The following is a 27159-nucleotide window of genomic DNA, read 5'->3' as shown; positions in this document are numbered from 1 at the left end:
CCTGTAATCAATGAAGTAGTTAAAAGGTCTGGGGTTGATTACAGGTGTGTGGTTTTGCATTTGGAAGCTGTTGCTGTGACCAGACAACATGCGATCTAAGGAACTCTCAATTGAGGTGAAGCAGAACATCCTGAGGCTGAAAAAAAAAGAAAAAATCCATCAGAGAGATAGCAGACATGCTTGGAGTAGCAAAATCAACAGTCGGGTACATTCTGAGAAAAAAGGAATTGACTGGTGAGCTTGGGAACTCAAAAAGGCCTGGGCGTCCACGGATGACAACAGTGGTGGATGATCGCCGCATACTTTCTTTGGTGAAGAAGAACCCGTTCACAACATCAACTGAAGTCCAGAACACTCTCAGTGAAGTAGGTGTATCTGTCTCTAAGTCAACAGTAAAGAGAAGACTCCATGAAAGTAAATACAAAGGGTTCACATCTAGATGCAAACCATTCATCAATTCCAAAAATAGACAGGCCAGAGTTAAATTTGCTGAAAAACACCTCATGAAGCCAGCTCAGTTCTGGAAAAGTATTCTATGGACAGATGAGACCAAGATCAACCTGTACCAGAATGATGGGAAGAAAAAAGTTTGGAGAAGAAAGGGAACGGCACATGATCCAAGGCACACCACATCCTCTGTAAAACATGGTCGAGGCAACGTGATGGCATGGGCATGCATGGCTTTCAATGGCACTGGGTCACTTGTGTTTATTGATGACATAACAGCAGACAAGAGTAGCCGGATGAATTCTGAAGTGTACCGGGATATACTTTCAACCCAGATTCAGCCAAATGCCGCAAAGTTGATCGGACGGCGCTTCATAGTACAGATGGACAATGACCCCAAACATACAGCCAAAGCTACCCAGGAGTTCATGAGTGCAAAAAAGTGGAACATTCTGCAATGGCCAAGTCAATCACCAGATCTTAACCCAATTGAGCATGCATTTCACTTGCTCAAATCCAGACTTAAGACGGAAAGACCCACAAACAAGCAAGACCTGAAGGCTGTGGCTGTAAAGGGCTGGCAAAGCATTAAGAAGGAGGAAACCCAGCGTTTGGTGATGTCCATGGGTTCCAGACTTAAGGCAGTGATTGCCTCCAAAGGATTCGCAACAAAATATTGAAAATAAAAATATTTTGTTTGGGTTTGGTTTATTTGTCCAATTACTTTTGACCTCCTAAAATGTGGAGTGTTTGTAAAGAAATGTGTACAATTCCTACAATTTCTATCAGATATTTTTGTTCAAACCTTCAAATTAAACGTTACAATCTGTACTTGAATTCTGTTGTAGAGGTTTCATTTCAAATCCAATGTGGTGGCATGCAGAGCCCAACTCGCGAAAATTGTGTCACTGTCCAAATATTTCTGGACCTAACTGTATTTCATAAGGGTTCATTAGAGGATTTTCTTTGTAAGGCTGTGTGCACACGCTGTGTTTTTCATGCAGGTTTTAATCAATACTGCAAGGGAAAAAAAAAAAAAAAAAAGCACATGCCAGCAAAGTCTATGAGAATCCTGACTGTGCACATGTTGCAGATATTTTCCTTGCATATTTTGGCAGCATGTCATTTTTTTCTGTGTTTTTTCCTGCTGATATACCGTATTTTTCGCTTTATAAGACGCACTTTTGTTCCCCCAAATTTTGTGGGAAAGTAGGGGGTGCGTCTTATAAACCGAATATACGGATTATATACTGCAGGGTCCAGGGGAGGTGGGGGCCGCTCTGGAGCAGTGCTGGGGGGCTGGTGGAGGCTGGTGAAGCTGCGGGAGAGAGCCTTTGATCTCCTGCTCCCGCTCATCTAATATGCCCAGCCGCTGTCCACCACTGTGGTGCTGAAACCGCAACGCAGCGATTGGCTGGGGGAGCTGCGCATATTATATGTGCCTGTGCTCCCTTTGAACGCACATGCCCACCCCTGTGTTCGATATGGCCCCCATGCTGCTGCCCATAGTAAAATTAAAAAAAAAAAAAAAAAACTCTTTACTTACCCCTTCCAGCGTGTCTCCCCGGTCTCCCTCCTGGTGCTGTGATCATGCACGCAGAGATGTCACTCTGCTGTGCCGATCACATGACAAGGACCGTGAAGCAGGAAATGCAGGCAGGAGGCCGGAGCTCAACCCCAAGGAGGGGGACACGAGGGAGCACAGTGCTGGAGAAGGCAAGGAAAGAGTTTATTTTACTAAAAGCAGCAGCATGGGGGTGATATCTAACACAGGGTGATGTGTGCCAGCCACAGGGGGCCGCGTGTGCCAGCCACAGGGGGCCGCGTGTGCCAGTACAAGGGGGCTATATTCAATATAAAGGTGGCCATATCCAGATTAAGGGGGCTAATTTTAGGATGGGGGGGGCTATGAGGGACATATACTCTATATGATTTGTTAGATGGACACTGGCATTAGAAGACTGACCCCATTTATTAAAAAAAAAAAAAATTCTCTATTCCTTCACCAAATTTGGGGGTGAGTCTTTTAATCCGGTGTGTCATATAAAGCGAAAAATACGGTAATCCACTGTGGAGCTTGTGCTCAATCACTGCAATGGATTATATCTGTCAGTGATGCACTTGCAGCACTGACAGTTCGCCTCACACACCATGTATACAGCATGGTGTGAGAGGCTCTCTGTAGCTCAGTAACCCGGGGTCATCATGGTGACGACCCAGGTTTGCCATGGCAGTGATCGGTTCCCTGTGTTTGCATTACAGGGACCCGGTCGCCAGGGAGAGGTAAGAGATTCCTCTCCTTGCCTCCTGAACGTTGTGTTCGTATTGGTCTAAACTACTGGGTGAGGTGCAGGTTGGATCATCAGCCAGAGACCTGGCAACAATCGCGGGGGCACAGTGCAGGAACCCCTGCGATCGCCATGACTAAAAAAGTCCATGAAAAAGAAATGGAGAACAAAAAAAAAAAACAACACACTTTTCTTTTGTGTTTTTCTTGCCAAACACATGCAGGTTTGTGTGCAGACAATCAGCAAACAAATCTGCTATGTGGGCACATAGGCTAAAGGCCCCTTTACACACAAACTTTCTAGCGATCCCACCAGCGATCCCAACCTGGCCGGGATCGCTACAAAGTCTCTGGTGAGCTGTCAAACAGGCAGACCTGGCCAACGACGCAACAGCGATCCGGACCTGCAGAATGACCTCACTAGTCATTGGGGACGTTGTAAAGCAGCTTTTTGAAAGGGAAGTCGCTAACGAAGTCGCTGTAAAGTCCCCTTTACACACTAAAACTTTGCTGCACAGCGGGAAACAAAAGACCAAAGAATGGTCCTGAACGATTTGTAGCGATCACAACTTCACAGCAGGGGCAGGTCGCTGATGTGTTTCACACACTGCAATGTCGCTGGGGAGGTCGCTATAACGTCACAAAACCGGTGACGTTACAGCGATGTAGTTTGCGATGTTGCAGTGTGTAAAGCCACCTTAACAGTTCTCATGGCCCCAAGGGATAAGATACTAGAGCAAGTGTAAATGCAACACATAATACAATGCACCACTTTATTCTCAAAAGTTTCCTTTTATTGTCCAACAAAATGACGAAATCCAGTGCAAGAAAGTTGTCAATGTCGATCCATGTTGCCAGAGAGATTTTAAATGCAAATATCAGAAGTGCACATTCATTTACAAAATAATGAAAAATTAAAAAAAAATTCCCTAGGCAATAGAGCAGACATTGCTCGAAATACAAATAAAAACAAAAACTTTGCACTTTCCATGAGGCAAATTGTAACAATCAACCTTCTTAATGGTGTCAGTCAACAGTAACAGGTGTAGAGCGGTGCTAATCTTAATGCTTATAGACCCCTCTAGTACTTTTTCTAAAAGAAAATTCCCATCTCTTTTGGAATGGAAGGGAATGTTCACAAAAAAACAAAACTACAAAATGTATAATGTAGCAGTAACATCTTAACCTTACCGCATGGGAAACATACTCACATAGGCATGCATTCCCATAATAATCACATGGTGACCACACAACATTTTTTTTTACTTATTTTTTTTTTTTCCTTTAGTGGTCAATGTAAAAATTGCAATCATTTTAACATAAGAAAATACTGCTCAAAAAAAAGTTGCTGTGCTCATCTTAGACAATGAATGTAGAGCTGGTGTTATCTGGGGTGGATCCGCAGCCAGTAACCGGTACTGGATCACCATCATCGGTGGGGATGGGGGTTGGGGGGGGGTTACCAGCATCGGTGATGGGTCACCAGCATCGGTGGATCCTCAGCCAAGAACCGGTGGTGGGTCACCAGCATCGGTGGATCCTCAGCCAAGAACCGGTGGTGGGTCACCAGCATCGGTGGATCCTCAGCCAAGAACCGGTGGTGGGTCACCAGCATCGGTGGATCCTCAGCCAAGAACCGGTGGTGGGTCACCAGCATCGATGGATCCTCAGCCAAGAACCGGTGGTGGGTCACCAGCATCGATGGATCCTCAGCCAAGAACCGGTGGTGGGTCACCAGCATCGATGGATCCTCAGCCAAGAACCGGTGGTGGGTCACCAGCATCGGTGGTGGGTCACCAGCATCAGTGGTGGGTCACCAGCATCAGTGGTGGGTCACCAGCATCAGTGGTGGGTCACCAGCATCAGTGGTGGGTCACCAGCATCAGTGGTGGGTCACCAGCATCAGTGTGATTTCTAAGTCATGCAAATTTCTATGTGCGCTACAGAGAGTGCCACGAGTGAAGGGAGAGGAGACCATAATGGGTGCAGAGCAGACCAGCTGCTTTTATTTTACTCTTACGTCCATTCAAGGAAAACAAGGCTTGTAGCTTTTTCGTTTTGAAGTAGGAAAAACTAGATAAAAAAAAAGCTTATATTTAAGGCTGGTATATGATCCATCTCCTAAACACTTCAGACTTGAGGTGAAGACTATAGATAATTCCACGTCATGTCAGAAGTGTCAACTCTCTGTGGAAAACTTGATTAGGGCTATTTGTCTGCTTGCAATTAGTGTGCGCAAGTAGACGTCCATATCCCTTGCTACAAAATCACCGAATCACTGGCGAATACCCTGCACTTTGCTTCTGTTCTAGCCCCAACCTTTCCAGCTTACAAAGCTCCATTTGAATTGTCCAATCTGGGCGTTATCTACTGCTCTCCGTCCAATGGAGAAATCGTCGTGTGGATGTCTTCTTATAAAAACCTGTATTATGAGCAATAAAACCAGGAGATTTTGTTTTGCTTATCGAATATGATTACAATAAAATCCAGACATTTCTCACACTGAAGCCTCCACCTGTATACATCAAGCTCCAGCTTCTACTCATAACCAAAGTTCTCCTTACCAAAGCCCCAAAGTATAAAAAAAAGGCAATAGTAAAGCACGTGTTCTTACTTCAGCTTTGGTAGAATATCTAGAAGTCTTTAAATGAACAGTACAATGAAAAAAAAACAAAACAAAAATAAAAAAAAAAAAAACAGGTGGAAGAGTCACTTAATCATTTTCTTCTGTCCTACAGGACATGGCTTTAGCCACGGGAACTGCTACTGTTTTGAGAATTTGGAGAGTCTTGTTCGTTAATTGTGTTTAGCAAGCTCAAAGGCTGACGTGGCAAAGGCGGATGGTCATTACTATCACAATGATCAAAAATCCCTTCTTCTTCGTCTCTGTGGGGACGAGCATCACAAGAATTGCAAGTGTCACAGAAGTTTTCCCCTGTGTCATCAATTAAGCCATCAAGCTCTTTAAAGTCATCATGATGGCTTCTACTGCATAGACAGACTTCGATTCCTGAGTCACCGGTGAACCTCCGGTGTCTCCCTGGCGTCTTGTCTTTGCCATCAAAGAAACCACCCTGATCTAAGCTGTCAGAGCTGTAGTCCTTCAAGAGTTCTTTTGAATCCTTATCTAAAAAGGACACTTGATCGGCCATCTCATCTAACTCTGCCCCACAGGCAGGATCGTTGGAATCGTGGCCATTTGGCTTGATTGCTACACGTTCCAGGCACGTCGTAGAAGGTTCACAGTCCACAACGCTGGGTGGTCTTGTTGTGCCACTACAACTTGCTGCAGCTGGAGAACTTGTTTGGCTGTTCTGGGGGTTTCGGACGGCTTCAGCGGTTCCTGAACTCGAACATGCTGCAACACATTGTTGGTGTAGGACAGTGTATGGTGGAGGTGGAGTAGGCGGTCTGTTAACTACTTCTTCATAAGGAGGTAGCAGATAATTTGGCAAAAAACCTACAAAAGTAAGGAACACGTTGTGAATAAACTGTACCACTTCACCATATCAAAAGTGAAAATAAAAACAGAACGCGTAAACCAATACCAAAATAAAAGTTACCCAATAAATAAAAATATAATAATAATAATAATAATAATAATAATAATAATAATAATAATAATAAATATGTAACTCTCAACCTAGCTCAAGGGTGGTCTCAAAAAATGTTTCTGTGTTGGACAATCAATTTCAATTTTTTTTTACATTTTTTTTTTTTTTTTTAAGAATACCACCCAGCAGATGGGGATCTTCTCACGAGAGGTGTCAGGTCAACTTGTGTGCCATTAAAAGGCAATATATCCGTAGGCTTTTACCATGTAATCTGAAAGCAGCATGATGTTGAGGCAGAGCAATTCTAGTAATGCGTGTCACTTACTAGGGTAAGTGCGCACTAGGCGTTTTTTTCACGCTGCATTTTTATGTGCGTTTTTGTCTCAAAAACGCACCCGCGGCTAAAAAACACGACAAAAACGCATGCGTTTTTGCCGCGATTTGGTGCGTTTTTTGCTGCGTTTTTGCTCACTGCGTTTTTAATCAGTGCACAATGCCATTAAAGATTGTTGATGAAAAAAAAAAAAAAAGGTCTGATGTCATTTCCTTCTTCAAAATGTTCATTGTATGCAGGAGAGCAGACCGCAGCTGCAGAACTACAAGGCTCAGCATCCTCCATTCACTAGTGTATGCAGGAGAGCAGACCGCAGCTGCAGAACTACAAGGCTCAGCATCCTCCATTCACTAGTGTATGCAGGAGAGCAGACAGCAGCTGCAGAACTACAAGGCTCAGCATCCTCGATCCAGGACTGTATGCAGTTTTTTGCCCAAAAAGAAAAAAAAAAAATGACATGGGCTTCGCCATATTTTTGTATGCTAGCCGGGTACAGCAGGCAGGTACGGGCTGCCCCCAACCCCCAGCTGCCTATTTGTACCCGGCTGGGAACCAAAAAAATATAGAGAAGCCCTTTTTTTTTTTTAATTATTTCATGAATTTCATGAAATAATTAAAAAAAAAAACAACAAAACGACGTGAGCTTCGCCTAATTTTTGAGTCCAGCCGGGTACAACTAGGCAGCTGGGGATTGGAATCCACAGTGCAGGGTGCCCAAGCTTTCTGGGCACCCCCACTGTGAATTGCAGTCCGCAGCCACCCCAGAAAATGGCGCTTTCATAGAAGCGCCATCTTCTGGCGCTGTATCCAACTCTTCCAGCTGCCCTGATGCCGGGTGGCTAGCTGGGTAAAAATGGAGTTAGGGCTAGCTGTATATTATCAGCTAGCCCTAAGCCCGAAATTCATGGTGTCACGCCAATATTAGACATGGCCACCATGAATTTATAGTAATGATTAAAAAAAAAAAAAAAAAAAACACACAGAAAAAATATTTTTATTAGAAATAAAAACACAACACAATTAGTGACTCCATCTTTATTGAAATAAAGAACCCCCCTCCGCAGTAATCCTGGGTCAGGGTCCCGCGCCGGCCAATCCGGATCCAATATCATCTGATCGGTTTGCTGGAAGGCATACCGATCAGATGATGTGTCAGGTTCTAGGGGCTGAAGCACATCACACATCAGCTGATTGTATAAAAGCCGATTATACAATCAGCTGATGCATCAGTAGAAAAAAAAAAAAAAATACTCACTTATGTGCTGATTACCGGCAGCTCCTGCAGCGATCGATTGGACAGGAGTCTGATCCCGTCCGATCGCTGCAGGAGCTGCCGGTAATCAGCTGATGAAGTCCCCTGAAAGCAGGATCAGCTGATAGCCGGCCGGGCGCGAAAAAGCTGGCGAGACTACGATCAGCTGATGCGTCAGGTGACTGAATCAGGTGATCCACCGCCAGGTCCTGCAAGCAAGGTCCTGCCCCGGGGAGACTGCACACAGCCAGAGCGGCGGTACCGGGACAGGAGCTGGGAGCGGGCATGGCACCGGGACCCTGCAGACAGGTGAGTATATATGACATTTTTTTTTTTTCTACTGTTCACTTTTGTTTTCGCCGCTGCCTCCACCTCCCGCCCAGACATGGCGCCGCACGGAGCTGACATGCACAGGACGGGAGGTGGACGCAGCGGTGACTGTACCGGGAGGATTCATGCTTCTGTGTTTACCAACAGAAGGAATCCTCTTCCTGTACACGTCACTTTACTGCCCACCCCTTGCGTTTATAGCTGCGTTTTTAGTCATAGAAACGCGGCTATATGCGTTTTTCATTGCGTTGTTGAACATCTCGAACTCAATGGGTGAAAAACGCAGTGAAAAACGCAGAAATAATTGACATGCTGCATTTTTGTGGTCACCACAAAAACGCAGCTACAAAAAAATGCTGTATGCGGACAGCACTTATGAAAACCCATAGACATTGCTGGGGAAGCAATGTCACTGCGTTTTCAGCACAAAAACGAAGTAAAAAACGCCGCTAAAAATGCGGCAAAAACGCCTAGTGCGCACAAGGCCCCAGGCTGTGTTTTGTAAAAACGCAGACATGTGAAAAGCACTAAAAGGCTATAATCGGTACAAAAGGTAGCTGTGAAAAAAAAAAATGGATGCCACATGTAGACGAAACACGGGTCTAAAGGAGGCCAAAGGAGCTGGTGCCATCTTAGAACTTGAGCAGACACAGCCAGTGCTTAGTAGAGGGGCAGCACCAACACAAGTAGTACGTGCTATCTTTGAAATCAAGGGGACAGTCAGTAGGCAGTTAACCAAAAACTTGTGTAATAAGCACACGGAGCAGGTTAAAATCTTTGAACCTTTAAATCAGCCTGGAGGCAGCCAGTACTTACCATAGGGTGCAGCAAAAGCAGAGGGAGTAGGTTCCATCTTTGATTTAGAGCACATGCAGCCAAAACTTAGCATAGGGAGCAGTCTAAATTCAAGGACAGCGCCCCTAGCCCCACCAAGCATGGACAGCGCCCCTAGCCCCACCAAGCATGGACAGCGCCCCTAGCCCCACCAAGCATGGACAGCGCCCCTAGCCCCACCAAGCATGGACAGCGCCCCTAGCCCCACCAAGCATGGACAGCGCCCCTAGCCCCACCAAGCATGGACAGCGCCCCTAGCCCCACCAAGCATGGACAGCGCCCCTAGCCCCACCAAGCATGGACAGCGCCCCTAGCCCCACCAAGCATGGACAGCGCCCCTAGCCCCACCAAGCATGGACAGCGCCCCTAGCCCCACCAAGCATGGACAGCGCCCCTAGCCCCACCAAGCATGGACAGCGCCCCTAGCCCCACCAAGCATGGACAGCGCCCCTAGCCCCACCAAGCATGGACAGCGCCCCTAGCCCCACCAAGCATGGACAGCGCCCCTAGCCCCACCAAGCATGGACAGCGCCCCTAGCCCCACCAAGCATGCACAGCGCCCCTAGCCCCACCAAGCATGCACAGCGCCCCTAGCCCCACCAAGCATGCACAGCGCCCCTAGCCCCACCAAGCATCGACAGCGTCCCTAGCCCCACCAAGCATCGACAGCGTCCCTAGCCCCACCAAGCATCGACAGCGTCCCTAGCCCCACCAAGCATCGACAGCGTCCCTAGCCCCACCAAGCATCGACAGCGTCCCTAGCCCCACCAAGCATCGACAGCGTCCCTAGCCCCACCAAGCATCGACAGCGTCCCTAGCCCCACCAAGCATCGACAGCGTCCCTAGCCCCACCAAGCATCGACAGCGTCCCTAGCCCCACCAAGCATCGACAGCGTCCCTAGCCCCACCAAGCATCGACAGCGTCCCTAGCCCCACCAAGCATCGACAGCGTCCCTAGCCCCACCAAGCATCGACAGCGTCCCTAGCCCCACCAAGCATCGACAGCGTCCCTAGCCCCACCAAGCATTGACAGCGTCCCTAGCCCCACCAAGCATTGACAGCGTCCCTAGCCCTACTTAGATAGCAGTGGTACAGCGCTACTGCCCAGGGACAGCTCTCAAAGCTCCTGGCCAGTTTGTGCACTGCAGTCCATGCTCATAGCATGTTGCACGGAGCTCTCCATGAGCCCTTACAATGTCAAGCGACCCTTTGATGGCAACCATAATACTGATTTAGTACTTTGTCAAAAGGAGTTTGACACCCCTGCTTTAGCGACTTGTAGAATGAACTCTGGAGTGAATATTTATAAGTTGGTATATTGACCCAGGGCTCTGCAGAATTTATTTCCGATGCCTAACCTGTACAAAGTATAATTACTAACTTATTACAAATAAGCAAATATTTTGCTTCTAAAGCTTTGTGACTTTAGACAGAGCACCTCATGACATTTAGACAGGGAATACTTTAACAAGGAACAGTGAAGGAAATAATTATTTGATCCCTTGCTGATTTTGTAAGTTTGCCCACTTGCAAAAAACATGAACAGTCTTAAGGGTAGGTTAATTTTAACAGTGAGAGTTAGAATATCAAAAATAAAATGCAGAAAATCATATTGTACTAATTATATAAATTTATTTGCATTTTTCAGAGAGAGTTATTTGATCCCCTACCAACCATTAAGCGTTCTGGCTCCTACAGATCACTTAGATGCTTCTAATCAACTCGTCACCTGCATAAAAGACTCCTGTCTGCAGACTCAGTCAGACTCTAACCTCTACAACACGGGCAAGAGCTTTCAAAGGATGTCAGAGACAAGATCATAGACCGGCACAAGACTGGAATGGGCTACAAAACCATAAGTAAGATGTTGGGTAAGAAGACGACAACTGTTGGTGCAATAGTAAGAAAATGAAAGAAATACAAGAAGGAGTGTCAATCGACACTGATCTGGGGCACCATGCAAAATTTCACCTCGTGGAGCTATCCAGGATCAGGAGGAAGGTGAGATCATCCTAAACAGGGGGGGGGGGGAACTTGTTAGTGATCTCAAGGCAGGTAGAACCACGGTCACCAAGAAAACCATTGGTAACACATTATGCCGTAATGGCTTAAAATCCTGCAGTGCCCGCAAAATCCCACTGCTCAAGAAGACCCATGTACAGGACCGTATGAAGTTCGCCAATGAACACCTGGATTATTCTGGAGCCATGATGGAGCCAAGTACTGTAAATTCCTAAGTGACACCCTCCTTCCCTCCGCCAGGACATTAAAAATGGGTCGTGGCTGGGTCTTCCAGGACGACAATGACCCAAAACATACAGCCAAAGCAACAAAGGAGTGGCTCAAAAAGAAGCACATTAAAAGGTCATGTAGTGGCCTAGCCAGTCCCCAGACCTTAGTCCCATAGAAAACTTATAGAGGAAGCTGAAGGTCCAAGTTGCCAAGTGATAGCCTCAAAATCTTAATGATTTAGAGATGATCTGCAAAGAGTGGACCAAAATTCCTCCAGACGTGCGGAAACCTCATTATCAACTACAAAAAGCGTCTGACTGCTGTGCTTGCCAACAAGGGTTTTGCCACCAAGTAATAAGTCTTGTTTGCCAGAGGGATCAAATACTTATTTCTAACTGCAAAATGTAAATAAATTTCTATACATTTATACAATGTGATTTTCGGAATTTTATTTTGGATATTATATCTCTCACTGTTAAATTAACCTACCCTTAAAATTATAGACTGTTCATGTATTTGCCAGTGGGCAAACTTATAAAATCAGCAAAGGTTCAAATACTTCCTTCCTTCACTGTATCTGATCCAGTTTACTGCACACTATGGGTTAAAGGGTCACTCTAGGAAGCAACCGATAAAGTGCGTCTGGTTGACAGCTATTCTTAATGATCCCTATTAAAAGTATTCAGCATAGGGTGACCCTTCAGACGCTACTAGGGGCTGCTAATCACCCCTGAGAACATAAATCAATATATCAGCTCCATCTTTCTCCCCATTCCACCAGCGTTGGGAGGGTTTAGGAGGCAATAGATGATAAACTTTTAGCTTAAATTCATCTATGTTTTAAAGACCATTCCAATACTAGAATGAATGGGTACACTAAACAGGATTACTTACGGAAGTAAAATGGCACAGAAGAGTAGCTGTGAGCTTCCCGATAAGCTATGAGGTTGATCTCGTGCTGCCGTTGTTGTGCTTGCAGCCTGTGCTTAGCTCTCCGATGATGGCATACACAGCAACAGCTGAGTATTATAATTATTGTCCACACCAGCCAAAACCCTGGAGAACAAAAATGCAAATCAATGACATCAGGAAATTACATCACAAAATACAACTTGCAATATATAACAACAAAATATATTATAATATTATATATATATATCCTTCAGCAGATTATCTGGGTTAGAGCATTCCAGACAGATGGTGCAGCATGAGAGAAGTTGGCCGTACATCATTAGTGGAATGGAATGGCTAAGCTTCATTAACAGAAGTAGAAGTATGTGTGGATAAGTGACTGTGTCTATAGTAGGTCCAGAGGTGTCTGACCATGACACCTCTAATGATATTTCCCTAATAAAATAATTTCAAGAAGAAAAACTGCATCGCGTTTGGATGTGATTTTTTTTTTCTTTGCCAGGAGATGCAGTATTGGTGCAGGAATTTGATGTATAAAATGTCAGCATCATATCTGCAGCTCTTAGACAAACGAACCCAAAGTTTTCTGCTAGGAGATGCAGGTCTCGAGCTGAATAAGTTCCCCTGAGGTCAGGTCACAGAGTTCAATGAGGTCACTTGAGGTCAGTTTACCTGCAGTCATAGGTGGCGTACCATGGGAACCTCCAGCTGTGACTGCAGATAACCTGAGTAACGTCACCGCTCACAGCTGTGGCTCAGTCAGTCTGTGCCTGAAGCCACAGGGGGAGGTCATGTTTTCTAATGTGCCCACAAGCTGCGACTTCAGTATGTAGCAGAGAAGGGATTGTCCTGGGACCTCGTGTGGATTACATTGGAACTGGGTGTTTGGGGTTAATAAATTGGAGAAAGGGTTTTTTTTTGTATTTTATTTCAAATAAAGGATTTTTTCGGCGTTTGTGTTTATTTCTTTTCACTTATAGTATTAGTAATGGGATGGGGGGGGTGTCTCAAACTCCTTCCATTACTAATCTAGGGCTTAGCGGCAACCTGTGAGTCGTCATTAACCCCTTATATTACCCTAATTGCCACTGCACCAGGGCAAAATTGGGATGAGCAGGATACAGTGCCGGAATTGTCCCATCTAATGCATGAGACAGTTCTGAGTGGCTGTAGGCTGCTATTTTTAAGCTGGGAGGGCCCAATAACCATGAGCCTCCCTAGCTTGAGTATACCAGCACCTAGCTGTTAGATTTATCATGGCTGGGTATCAAAATAGGGGGCGGGGGACCGCACAATTTGTTTTTTTTTTGTTTTTTTAAAGCCGCATGGAGTCCCTCTTATTTTGATACACAGCCAAGATACGCAGATGGCTGGAGGCTGCAGCCGTACGCTTTATCTGCACTGTGTAGCTCACATGGGGCAACCCCACACCAATTTATTTTTACACCACTACAGAGAGGCAGACCATGTGTGTGATTCCAACCAATCACAGGTGATGTCACACAGAGTGGGGAAGTGGTCTGGCTGCAACAAATCACAGACACCAGGACTGACGGTGGGCGGGTAAGCTGTGAATATGTATGAGGGTTAATGAGCGGAGATAAAAGAAGAGCGGGAGACTCTTAAGTATAACTGTCCTGCTCTAAAACCCCTAGCCCTTTCTACCACCATTTAACAGCACAACGTTCAGGTCCCCATAGACTTATGGGGTTCGGTGTCTGGGCAGATGTTCGGTTTAAAGTCCAGTCCCAAACTGGATTTTTTTTTTTTCTCTAAAGTTTGGTTGGACTTGATGAACCCAAACATCTGCAGGTTCTCCAGTCTCTAGTGGACTTTGAAGGAAGCAGTGATTGATTATGCAAGTCTATGGGACTATCCTGTCAATATATGATGAATAGATTGTGAGATAATCCCTAAAAGGGATCATCTGTGTACACTTTGGGATTGGGAGTCAACTTTTCATTTGTGGAAAGCCCAGTGGTTAAACCCTCAACAATCAGAAGCATGAATAGGCTGTGGCACTGACGCTAGTCTATCGATTACACAGACTCCGCTGTTTGCGCATTTTACTAAAACTGCAGCTCAGTCCCATTCACTGATCTGCAGTGCTAGGAACAGTCACACTTGCAAGTATGATGCTTCATCTGGGGAACAATGAAGGGGATTGAACACTCTTCATTCCGCTTTTTTTTTTTTTGGGGAGGTGGGGGTGGGGAGAGGGGGGGGGGGGTTGTAGTTCCATGAATCTCCTGAAGACGAACGGAGATCATCCAGTCTCCACGGATCTGAGCTTCTGGGTCCCATCCTCACAACATTGGAAAAGGCCATAGATGCCTACTCAGCCAATCATGGGCCTCAATAAAGGACCCACCCAAGCCACCGATTGGCAGAGCAGGAAATTAGTGTGTTGGAAGGAGACCAAAAAGAACAGACCATCAGGGAAAGGAGCATGTCTGCAAAGAACCGACGGGGAATTTGTGTGAAGGTGGGGGTAAGGGGGGTGTTAATATTATTTACTTATTTTTGGTTAAATCTGTGGGTGGCATTTCAGTAATATATAAAATTCTATGGACTACCCCTTTAAGTTTTACATACCCACCATCAAGGATTACAGAAACATGAAGAAAAATGTGCAGAGGTAAATAGAAAGGGCTAGACCCCAGCAGACCCGGCAGTGTTAAAATACTACTCCATGTGAATCCTTTGAGCCAGTAATAAATGCGCTCCGGTACAGATTGGTATTTCACCAATATCTAATATATGTCCATGCAGCCTTATATTCCTTGTGGGGGTTGATGGAAATTCTTCCACATTAAGCGCAGTATCTACTTTTATACCAGACGTCCACCTGCTGGCAGATCATATTCTTTAATCCCCGGCCACATCAATTTGATTTCGAGTCTTGTTGATAACTTCACAGAGGAATAATATATTATTACAGAGAACATGTTTATAGCTAGTGAGGCAGTTTGCTGATCATGAGGAAAATCTGGAACTGTCAGGTCTTGTTTACTAGATCTGAGCATCCAAATACTTTGTACACCCACCACAGATGGAGGCACGCAGGGGGTGCGAAGAAGTGCCCCGACTCTCTTTTGATCATGTTACATTCTGCCCAGAAACAGGAGGGAAATTCAGAGCACACAAAACACATAAATTACTTATCCCCTCTACTAACATGGAGTAAATGGTAACTGCTGTGTGCAGATATATAAATATTCTAGATTATGGATTAAAGACAAAAAAAAAAAAAGAAGAAGAAGACAAAAGTGAGGCAAGAGAGAAAGAACAAAAGAACAAACGGCTGAGGGGATAAAAGAACAAACGAAGTCTGGGGGTATAAAAGAAGAAAAGAAGGCGGGGGATAAAAAGAAAAGAAGGCTAGGGGGCATAAAAGAATAAAGGCTAGGGGGCATAAAAGAATAAAGGCTAGGGGGCATAAAAGAATAAAGGCGGGAAAAAAAAAAAAGGCGGAGAAAAAAAAAATAAATAAATAAAGGCGAGAGGGATGCAAGAATAAAGGCGGGAGGGATAAAAAGAAAAAAGGCGGGGGATAAGAGAATAAAGGTGGGGGTGTAAAAGAATAAAGGCGGGGGGGGATATAAAAGAATAAAGGCGGGGGGGATATAAAAAAAACTTTATAATTGTAAAACCGCAAGAATGAATAAAAACTGACTTACACCATAGTTCATAGTAGTAATTGCAACACTGAGATTGTCCACAGCAGTGACCCGTTTCACATATGTAACTCTGATTGTTGACTCCGATGCAGGTTTCCTTATCCTACAAGAAAATAAAATATCAATGTAAATATACAGAGAGGAAAAAAAAAAAAAGCTGTATAATGCTATAAATATGAGGAAGCATCAGGGTGCGGGGGGTTTCTTTTGCTCAAAAATACCAGGACTCCATTAGATCCTTTATAAATGGAAACCACGACACTGAACATAAACCCTACACAAGTATTATGCATAAAAAAAAAAAAAAAAAAAAAAAAAGTTGCTTTCATGAGGTTTTATAAAAAAAATTCAGTATGATTTTCAGCGGATGACCTATCATCTAGAAGAGTGGAGACAGAGGGGACATTTATAGAGAAACACAAAAATCCCACATTCCATCCAACAATATAATCTTAGTAGTAAACAACAGTTTTCCCAATGTCATCACCAGCATAGACTGATGTGCGTCAAACGGAAAAATAAATCGTTCCCCAAGGATATGGCCTCTGACAAAAAAAAAAAAAAAAATTAATATAAAATAAAACCACCAATTTAATGAAGCAATAAATGAAAGCTACAGCTAATACAGAGCTATAACAACATCAACAAAATTATGTATAGTAGGTGGTTTGACAGGCAATGTACTTATTTTCCTTAAGATTGCACATAATAATATATTATATATATATATATATATTTTTTTTTTTTTTTTGCCCCCCCTCCCTTTCTTCAGAAGCGTATGGCCAGAACCATGTACGTTCTGATGTGGTTATGTGGGGCAGACCTACAGTTAGGTCCAGAAATATTTGGACAGTGACACAATTTTCGCGAGTTGGGCTCTGCATGCCACCACATTGGATTTGAAATGAAACCTCTACAACAGAATTCAAGTGCAGATTGTAACGTTTAATTTGAAGGTTTGAACAAAAATATCTGATAGAAATTGTAGGAATTGTACACATTTCTTTACAAACACTCCACATTTTAGGAGGTCAAAAGTAATTGGACAAATAAACCAAACCCAAACAAAATATTTTTATTTTCAATATTTTGCTGCGAATCCTTTGGAGGCAATCACTGCCTTAAGTCTGGAACCCATGGACATCACCAAACGCTGGGTTTCCTCCTTCTTAATGCTTTGCCAGGCCTTTACAGCTGCAGCCTTCAGGTCTTGCTTGTTTGTGGGTCTTTCCGTCTTAAGTCTGGATTTGAGCAAGTGAAATGCATGCTCAATTGGGTTAAGATCTGGTGATTGACTTGGCCATTGCAGAATGTTCCACTTTTTTGCACTCATGAACTCCTGGGTAGCTTTGGCTGTATGCTTTGGGTCATTGTCCATCTGTACTATGAAGCGCCGTCCGATCAACTTTGCGGCATTTGGCTGAATCTGGGCTGAAAGTATATCCCGGTACACTTCAGAATTCATCCGGCTACTCTTGTCTGCTGTTATGTCATCAATAAACACAAGTGACCCAGTGCCATTGAAAGCCATGCATGCCCATGCCATCACGTTGCCTCCAACATGTTTTACAGAGGATGTGGTGTGCCTTGGATCATGTGCCGTTCCCTTTCTTCTCCAAACTTTTTTCTTCCCATCATTCTGGTACAGGTTGATCTTTGTCTCATCTGTCCATAGAATACTTTTCCAGAACTGAGCTGGCTTCATGAGGTGTTTTTCAGCAAATTTAACTCTGGCCTGTCTATTTTTGGAATTGATGAATGGTTTGCATCTAGATGTGAACCCTTTGTATTTACTTTCATGGAGTCTTCTCTTTACTGTTGACTTAGAGACAGATACACCTACTTCACTGAGAGTGTTCTGGACTTCAGTTGATGTTGTGAACGGGTTCTTCTTCACCAAAGAAAGTATGCGGCGATCATCCACCACTGTTGTCATCCGTGGACGCCCAGGCCTTTTTGAGTTCCCAAGCTCACCAGTCAATTCCTTTTTTATCAGAATGTACCCGACTGTTGATTTTGCTACTCCAAGCATGTCTGCTATCTCTCTGATGGATTTTTTCTTTTTTTTCAGCCTCAGGATGTTCTGCTTCACCTCAATTGAGAGTTCCTTAGACCGCATGTTGTCTGGTCACAGCAATAGCTTCCAAATGCAAAACCACACACCTGTAATCAACCCCAGACCTTTTAACTACTTCATTGATTACAGGTTAACGAGGGAGACGCCTTCAGAGTTAATTGCAGCCCTTAGAGTCCCTTGTCCAATTACTTTTGGTCCCTTGAAAAAGAGGAGGCTATGCATTACAGAGCTATGATTTCTAAACCCTTTCTCCGATTTGGATGTGAAAACTCTCATATTGCAGCTGGGAGTGTGCACTTTCAGCCCATATTATATATATAATTGTATTTCTGAACATGTTTTTATAAACAGCTAAAATAACAAAACTTGTGTCACTGTCCAAATATTTCTGGACCTAACTGTATCTCTGCAGTATCTGAAGCGGAGGTAGGCTCTAGACTTTTCTGTCCAGGCCTCAGGGCTGCGCTTACAAGCTCAGAAGAAAAGAGCTTGTAAGCACTATACATGTACAGCCTTCTATAAATCATTAGCAGGGATGAGGAAAAATTAAAAATATAAATAACCACCTTCAAGTTTCATAAGCAAACATGTTTAGACCAAAATACATCAATTTTATGAAGCCTCTGAAGATTTCTCTCTGCCCAGCAACTATAAAGTACAATCCATCCTGGATCACTGCTTTGTTTCCTCATCTCCTTTATAATACAGTGTTAACTCGTCAGTGCTATGCTACTGCATATCTGCTCTTATTTCTACCACCATACTTTTGGTCTACATTTTGTAGGCCATATACAATAACCTCCTACTTCTCCCAACAATTTTCTCATGCTGCGCCAGTTTTCTGGAATGCACTTCTCTTTATAAGCAGATTAATTCCCAAAATAAATTTCTAAATATGACCTAACTATCTTTGTAGGGAGGCCTTTTACATTCCTTAATGCAATTTCTATACTCCATTCTCACTTCCCACTTTACTCTTGCAGCCAGTTCCCTGGTTATCCACTACAGAATTGGGATTACTCTCCATTTTGAGTGGGAGATAGAGTCCTTTAATTCATGAGCTGTGACTGCTCCCACTGACTGACAGCTTCTCTAATGATACTGCACTTGGGAAGAAACCTGTCAATCAGAAGCAGTCAAGGATAAAATTATAGCTTTTATTATAGCGTCATTTATTCTATGGCGTTTTACATGTGAAAGGGGTATGTATACATAATAGGAACAAGTACATAAACAATACAAGGCACAAAGAGGTACAGGAGGGGAGAGGACCCTGCCCGCGAGGGCTCACAGTCTACAAGGATGGGTGAGGATACAGTAGGTGAGGGTGGAGATGGTCATGCGGCGCTATATCAGACCGAGGGTTACGACAGGTTGTAGGCTTGTCGGAAGAGGTGGGTTTTCAGGTTCCTTTTGAAGGTTGTCAAGGTAGGAGAGAGTCTGATATGTTGTGGCAGAGCATTCCAGAGTATGGGGGAGGCACGGGAGAAATCTTGTATGCGATGGTGGGAAGAGGAGATCAGAGGAGTAGAGAAGCAGATCTTGTAAGGATTGGAGGTTATGTGCAGGTAAGTACCGGAAGACTAGGTCACAGATGTATGGAGGAGACAGGTTGTGGATGGCTTTGTAGCTCATGATTAGGGTTTTGAACTGGAGTCGTTGGGCAATGGGAAGCCAGTGAAGGGATTGGCAAAGAGGAGAGGTCGGGGAGTAGCGGGGGGAGAGGTGGATTAGTCGGGCCGCATAGTTTAGAATAAATTGTAGGGGTGCAAGGCTGTTAGAAGGAAAACCACAGAGCAGGAGGTTGCAATAATCCAGGCGGGAGATAATAAGGGTATGTACTAGGGATTTTGCAGCTTCTTGGGATAGTAATGTAGCTTATTAACATCAAGGACTCCTCAGTGCATGCACATAATGAAGAGTCTAGCACTGCAGAAGAGGCCTTCAAGAAACAGTCAAGTAATACAGTTTGGAATCGGGGTCTGTGTCACTGGGTTTATACTGCTCTGAGGGTAACAAAGTCTATGATTTTTCTAAGAGAAAAAAAATTTAATCTATGTTCTCAGAAAATTACATTTTGTGTTAAGGCTATGTGCGCACGTGTGCGCTCTGCACCGCACCTACAAGGTGCGCTTCAGAGCGCAGCTGAAAATCTCCGTTCTGAAGCGCATGGTGCCGGCAGAGAACGTGCGCTCTGCCTGCAGCTCCTGCCATAGACAGAACAGGGGCTGCCAGCAAAGCGCACGGAAGAAGTGACATGTCACTTCTTAGAACGCGCGCTTCGGGTAGCAGCCGAAGCGCTGCGCTCTAAGACGCCACGTGCGCACGGCCCCTGCACAATCTCCATAGATTGTGCAGGGGACGCAGGACGCATGCAGTTACGCTGCGCTACAAAGCGCAGCATAACTGCATGAATTACGCACATGTGCGCACATCTCCTTACCCTTATTTTTATATTGAAGCATCTAAGAAATGTGAAAAAGTCACTGTGAAGGGAGAAGGAGCAGGATCAGATGTGACATTTCTAATAGTTATTGGTGGAGCCTGTTATCAGCTGTGTATATAGATTTTACATGTCTTTGTAATCCTGTCTGTGATGATAATGAGCCTGCTGTATACACTTCCTGAAAGGACAGGAAGTATGAATCTAAAAAATTGCCTGAGAGGACAGTGAAAAAGTGGCAAGATTACTTATTTTGTGACTTAGGGTACCTTCACACTTAGCGATGCAGCAGCGATCCGACCAGCGATCTGACCTGGTCAGGATCGCTGCTGCATCGCTACATGGTCGCTGGTGAGCTGTCAAACAGGCAGATCTCACCAGCGACCAGTGAACAGCCCCCAGCCAGCAGCGACGTGCAAGCGACGCTGCGCTTGCACGGAGCCGCCGTCTGGAAGCTGCGGAGACTGGTAACTAAGGTAAACATCGGGTATGGTTACCCGATGTTTACATTAGTTACCAGCGCACACCGCTTAGCTGTGTGTGCAGGGAGCAGGGAGCCGCGCACACTGAGCGCTGGCTCCTTGCTCTCCTAGCTACAGTACACATCGGGTTAATTAACCCGATGTGTAATGCAGCTACATGTGCAGAGAGCAGGGAGACGCGCACACTGCTTAGCGCTGGCTCCTTGCTCTCCTAGCTGCTGTACAGATCGGGTTAATTAACCCGATGTGTACAGCAGCTACATGTGCAGAGAGCCGGAGCCGGCAGCACAGGCAGCGTGAGAGCTGCAGAAGCTGGTAACTAAGGTAAATATCGGGTAACCACCTTGGTTACCCGATGTTTATCTTGGTTACAGCTTACCTCAGCTGTCAGACGCCGGCTCCTGCTCCCTGCTCGCTTCATTTGTCGCTCTCTCGCTGTCACACACAGCGATCTGTGTGTCACAGCGGGAGAGCGCCTTTGAAGAAAACGAACCAGGGCTGTGTGTAACGAGCAGCGATCTCGCAGCAGGGGCCAGATCGCTGCTCAGTGTCACACACAGCGAGATCGCTAATGAGGTCACTGCTGCGTCACAAAAAGCGTGACTCAGCAGCGATCTCGGCAGCGAGCTCGCTGTGTGTGAAGCACCCCTTAGTAAAGCCAAGGCATGTATCAGCCGTTTATTTTGACTCTGTGATAAACATGCAGGCTTTGCTTTGCCATTGGAACGGAAATCTAACATACAGAATATCTCTTTTGGAGGATCCCCTACACATCTAATACACCATCTCAGCACCACGCCTTCCATTCAAGAGAGGAGGAGGGAGAAGCATGCAAAACCTATGGGCAGAACAATGCTTTAATCACCCAGCCATGCCAAGGTTACAATGAGCTCTTAAGGCTATGTGTCCACGGTAGAATGTACCTGCGGATTTTTCTGCCTGAAAATACGCGACTTTTTTTTTTTTTTCCCCATTCAAAACCAAAAATCCGCACCAAATCTGCACCAAACAATTGACATGCTGCAGATTTTTCCGGATCAAAATCCGTGGCAAATCCGCAGCGGAAAAATCCGCAGCATGGACACAGCATTTCCAAAATTCCATTGAAATGGCTTGGAAGTGCCGCTGCTGCAGATTTTCGGGAAATCCGCGGCAAAATCCGCAGCGTGGGCACATAGCCTAAGGCTGCTTTACACGATACGACCGATTGTGCAATTTCACAAATCGATCGTACCCGCCCCCGTCCTTTTTGCGTCACGGGCAAATCACTGCCCGTGTCGCACAAAGTCAGTAACCCCCGTCACACGTACTTACCTCTCGTGCGACCACGCTGTGGGCGGCGAACGTCCACTTCCTGGAGTGGGAGGGACGTTCGGCGTCACAGTGACGTCAAACGGCCGCCGGCCAATGGAAGCGGAGGGGCGGAGATGAGCGGGACGTAAACATCCCGCCCACCTCCTTCCTTCACATAGCCGGCGGCGGCCGCGGACGCAGGTGAGCTGCTGTTCATCGTTCCCGGGGTGTCACACGGAGCGACGTGTGCTACCACGGAAACGATGAACAACTAAATTAAACGATATTATGGAACCTAGCGAGCAGTACACGACTCACGATTTGTGAGCGATACTGCGTCGCTAGGAGGTGTCACACAGGCAGGCATCGCCAGCGATGCCGGATGTGCGTCACAAAAAACGTGACCCCGACGATCTATCGCACGATAGATTGTCTGGTGTAAAGCAGCCTTTAGTATATTTTATTAAGAAACGTATATTTACTGCAAGACCATGTTCCCATGTACGAAATCACTGTAATCATTTTCACATTGCATTTTTATGTAGGCATCTACACCAAAGTACACAATTGTAATCTGCTCAGATATATTATTTTTTTGCAGTGTTTATTTGATGTATTTTGCCCTAAAACAGTATTTTTTAAAATGCATTTTAAATGCAGAATTCCATGATTCTGCAATTAAAGCATTTTTTTTATATTTTTTTTTTACATGCAGCCTTCCAGTTTCACCAGAAAATCTGATAGCAACAAATACGCACAGCTCGGCAGCATCTCCGTGTTAATGAGATCGTGTCCTCGTTCGAACTGTTAAATGCAGATTTTCTGCACAAACACCGGTAGTGAAAAAAAAAACGTGGCTTCAATCACATGTTCGCGCCTCTCATTGAGTGGTATAGTTTTCACAGATATCACTCAAAAACTGTCAGTCTATGGGGTCACTAACATGGCTGGGATTTTTCACGGACTGAGAAATCTGCAGAAAATTGCGGAAACATGTTCGGTTTCGAGTCCTGGGTTTGGAGCAAAATTGGCAATGCAAGTCAATGGGTCCTTGGGGGGGGGGGGGGGGAAATCAGATACAGATGACAGAGTGTATTACGATTTTCATGGACTATCAGAATGGAGGAGAAGGTGGAGAATTTTTAACTTTCTCCAGTAGCGAAAAAGTTACATGATACTCATTATCGCACTCTGATCAAAGTCTAATCAGAATAATCTAGCCATTTTTCCCTTGGACGTGGAAAAGTTAGGAGAGTGAAGAAAAAAAAAGAAAAAAAAAAAAAGAAGTGGGGCCATATTCCTTATTGGAATTGTTCGCACTTGAAGAAAGTGAAGAGCGGCATTTACAAGGAGCATCTGTAGTGCTGGAGATATTTTGTGATTAATACGATCAAAAGTCATTACTGACCAGAGCAGAGCGCCTGTAGTGTCAATGATTTCCAACGGTATTACATTGCGACTTACCGCAATGCAGTAGGAAATGGTTCCGGATGCGTTCGTTTTTCAGACGCTGGTTGCAAGTGACTTGCATGCCACAGACTTCAATGCAAGCCGCCTGCGATTTATCAGTAATTTGTCCACTTTAATATTGTAATCAAATATATATATATTAAATTTATATTATATAAGATAAAAGCGTTCAAAAAAATAAATAAAAATTAAAATGAGAATTTAGTACACTTGCCCAAAAATTGCTGTAGTGTTCCACCATGTAGCTTCAGCTTTATCATCAAGGAGTATAAATGATCCTTTTTTCCCCAGACGCAGGACAGGTGGCAAGTATGTATAAACCCTAAGGCCCCTTTCACACGTCTGTGATAAAAACGCACATATTTCACGGTCCGTGTTGAAGGTGCGTGGCGCCACTGAGGCTCTAGTCAGCACAGGGTAATCTACCTCAGTTAAGGTGCGGTATCCATCTCAGTTAAAGGGGGGTGGGGGGTATTCACTGGTGTTCCACTCTACATACAGCTTAGGAGCCTTGTCACAGGGTAGGATGGCTCAGGTAGGCAGGGGGGTGGACACCACAATGCTTGGGACTTCTCGGTCACTGAAGCCAGCCACCTGGGGGGGTAGAAGTAGGCTCAGCACACTCACATGAGACAGACGAGTCGGGGCCATCGTTCTGACAAGACACCTCTGGAACTCTTGAACTTCACGGTGCTCGGGAGCTCAGCCTGGGTACCTAACCGCTGAGGGGGACAACCTAGGAAAAGGACATTCTCTCTCTTCAAACACCGGTGGTGGCCCCTTTACTTGCTTGGGATTGACTGGGGCTCACAACGGCAGAGATCAGCACCTAGGTGGAGCTTTAAAATCAGTGAGTAAAGGAACCTGGAATTAGCTGGATTAGCAATGCCACCGCCCCACGCTCCAGGCACTTCTAAAGGGACTGCCAACCCCCTGTCATCCACCCGGAACCTGCTCCACCTGTGGGGAGCAACACCATCTTGGCTGCCATAACACCTGTCCCGGCGAGGAAGTCTGCAGCGGCGACTACTCCCTGGCTGCATAGCACAGGTGGCATCATGACAAACTTTCCCCAATCACCCAGCTTCCCCTTCCTTTTACTGCACGCATCGGGGCAACTGACCGGGCAAGGCCACCCGTGACATCGCCTGTCCCGACCCTCAACGGCCCAGCAACAAGTATGTTAACCACCTGTCCCGTGGGGCGCTGTAGGTGCTTATGGCTCACATGTGTTCTCCATGCGCTATCTGTGGTAACACATGGAGAACAGGGACTTTTTACTCACCTGTCCCCGGCGCTGCTGCTTCTGGCTCAGAGTTGCAGTGAATATTCATGCGCATAATCAGCGGGCCCAGAAGCAAGTGACAGCAGCGCTGGAGACACGCGAGTATAGAAAAATAATTTTATTTCAAAGACACGCCTTTTATCCGTTACATGTCACACTAATATCACAGGGGATCACATCAGTGTGTGGTCCGTGTGACACCCATGCTGCAGGAGAAAACCAGACATTAAAAACAGACATGAAAAAACACGGACATGTGTGCAGACCCATTGATTTTAATGGGTCTGCGTATGTCAGTGTGTCAGGTACGTATTAAAACAGACGTCAAAACAAACCGGAAACACGGATGTGTGAAGGGGGCCTAAGACTGTCACAGTCATACATTTGGGTCTTTAAAATTTTATAAAAATATAGGCATGAATACTAAAAGATTCCCCTTCCCACTCCGACCCTAAAAACCCCACAAGAAAAATACAAAAATACACAATACAAAGTCACATTCTTGCGTTTCGTTCGTTTATTTAATCTTATTCGGTCACTTGGGAGCAGCCTGCACTATTTAAGGATTTTAATCTTTCTTTAGTAAAAACCTGTAGTAGTAAAAGCCATTAATTGAGTGAAAACACGAAAACAAATCAGGCGGCCTGCTGAGCCGGTTATATCCCAGGAACTTTATACTGAGGAACATGTGCTAGGGAAAGTATGTCTGAAAGGAGGGCTGGAAAGGATTGCTGTGCTAAATGTGCAGTTCAGAGAAGGTTCGGGACAAATACTTGGCAGGGCTCCTATTCCCGAATGGGAACCAGCAGAGTCATTCGCTACTGTTCCCCTTTCAGGTCGCGGACTGTAAAATTATTTACTTTCTTATTTGGATAGTGGCTGCTGAGCTCACCGAAAGTCACACACTGAGCACAGGGCAAGGTCTTTCAGGGTGACCCGAAATTGTGTTTTTCGACTAATGTCATTTAACCCCATCCTGCCAGCATTCTATTAAAATCATTGTAGAAGGAGAAGAAAACAACTTCTTGGAATTCACAACAAAAATAACGAGTTATTGGCTTCTTCTGAAAGGGAAGCTACACTGAGGGACAGAATTATCATTGCGTTGCAGTTGTAAAATGAACCTCAAAATGTTTTTTGAAACGGCTTACGGGAAAAGGCATTTTTAAATTTTGTCCAGAGGGGAGTGCCATGGGCACGGCCTGTGAACTGCAGCTGTGTGACATTTATAAATGTTTAGGGAGGCAGTTCTGTCTTTGCGGATCACAAGTTCATCAGGTCAGACTTTGGCCATAAACGATTAAGGTCTTGTATTACGTTATTCTTTGCCATAAGGGCTCATACAGACCTCGGGAAACTCAGTCCGAGCACGGACGGCAGTGACCAGACAGTACACGGGTCTCACGACCCAAACTCAACACCCTCTGGTTACATTCCCATAGGCCTCATATATAACACATTGTGTTTTTGCAAGGGAAAATTCTGCGACTGTCCCTTTCACTACAAACAATTCAACAATTCTCTGGCAATAAAATATAGTGTGGAAATTCATCCTTACAATTCACGCTGCAGAACAATGGTGGATGCAGATTTGTTTTTTATGCAGGGCAAGGATGAAATTTACGCTACAGCTTTTCTGCCTGTAAATTAGCACAGAAAACCCACAGAATATCATGCAGGGTAAACATACCCGTTGGCTTTGATTTATCAAAGCGATTACGCTTTGAAAAGTCATATTTTTGAATAACGTGGAGTTGCACCCAAATTATGAGGTTATAGGTTATGTGCACGCGTTGAGTTTTTGTTTGCAGAAATTTCTACCCCATTTCTGCATCTCTTAGTAAGAAAAATGCATCGAAAAACGTGCATTTTTCCATTGAATTCAATAGGTGAAAAACTACTGAAAGAATTGACAAGTTGAAAATTATTTTCTACACTAAATCTGCAAGGAGTCGCACTTTCGAGTGATTCCGCAAGTGTCGCATCGGCATCACCCGGTATGGCGGCCACTCTCTGGACAGAAGCGATTCAGCTGCATAGAAATACATGCAGCCGACCCGCTCCTGTCAGGAGAGAAGCCAGCCGTGCTGGGTGATGCGATCCGATAATTGTGAGAGTCATATGTTCATGTGAGCACACCATGAGCACTACACTTCAGGATTTTCATCAACTTTGCTGGCATCAGGATTTGCATGCAGTTTTATGACAGAATTACACTCAAAAATGCATAAAAAAATAAACAGAAAA

At 44.9% G+C, this 27159-nt stretch overlaps 1 protein-coding gene across 2 annotated transcripts in view; it reads right to left on the bottom strand.

Annotated features, from left to right (window-relative positions):
• Positions 1 to 3506: 3506 nt before the first annotated feature.
• WBP1L (WW domain binding protein 1 like) overlaps positions 3507 to 27159 on the bottom strand; it is a 76466-nt gene continuing 52813 nt past the window's right edge. For both annotated transcript variants that reach the window (XM_075348605.1, XM_075348606.1), the window contains exons 2-4: positions 15863 to 15965; positions 12165 to 12326; positions 3507 to 6194 (exon numbers count right to left, since the gene is read on the bottom strand). In XM_075348605.1, the coding sequence (XP_075204720.1) occupies positions 5482 to 6194; positions 12165 to 12326; positions 15863 to 15965 (978 nt within the window). In that variant the 3' untranslated portion in view covers positions 3507 to 5481. The remainder of the gene's footprint in view (positions 6195 to 12164; positions 12327 to 15862; positions 15966 to 27159) is intronic.

The sequence above is a fragment of the Anomaloglossus baeobatrachus genome, chromosome 5, assembly GCF_048569485.1.
Source record: "Anomaloglossus baeobatrachus isolate aAnoBae1 chromosome 5, aAnoBae1.hap1, whole genome shotgun sequence".
In the NCBI taxonomy this organism is placed as follows: Eukaryota; Metazoa; Chordata; class Amphibia; order Anura; family Aromobatidae; genus Anomaloglossus; species Anomaloglossus baeobatrachus.
Note: the sequence above shows the minus strand (reverse complement) of the source record. Positions and strands in the feature narration are given on the sequence as shown.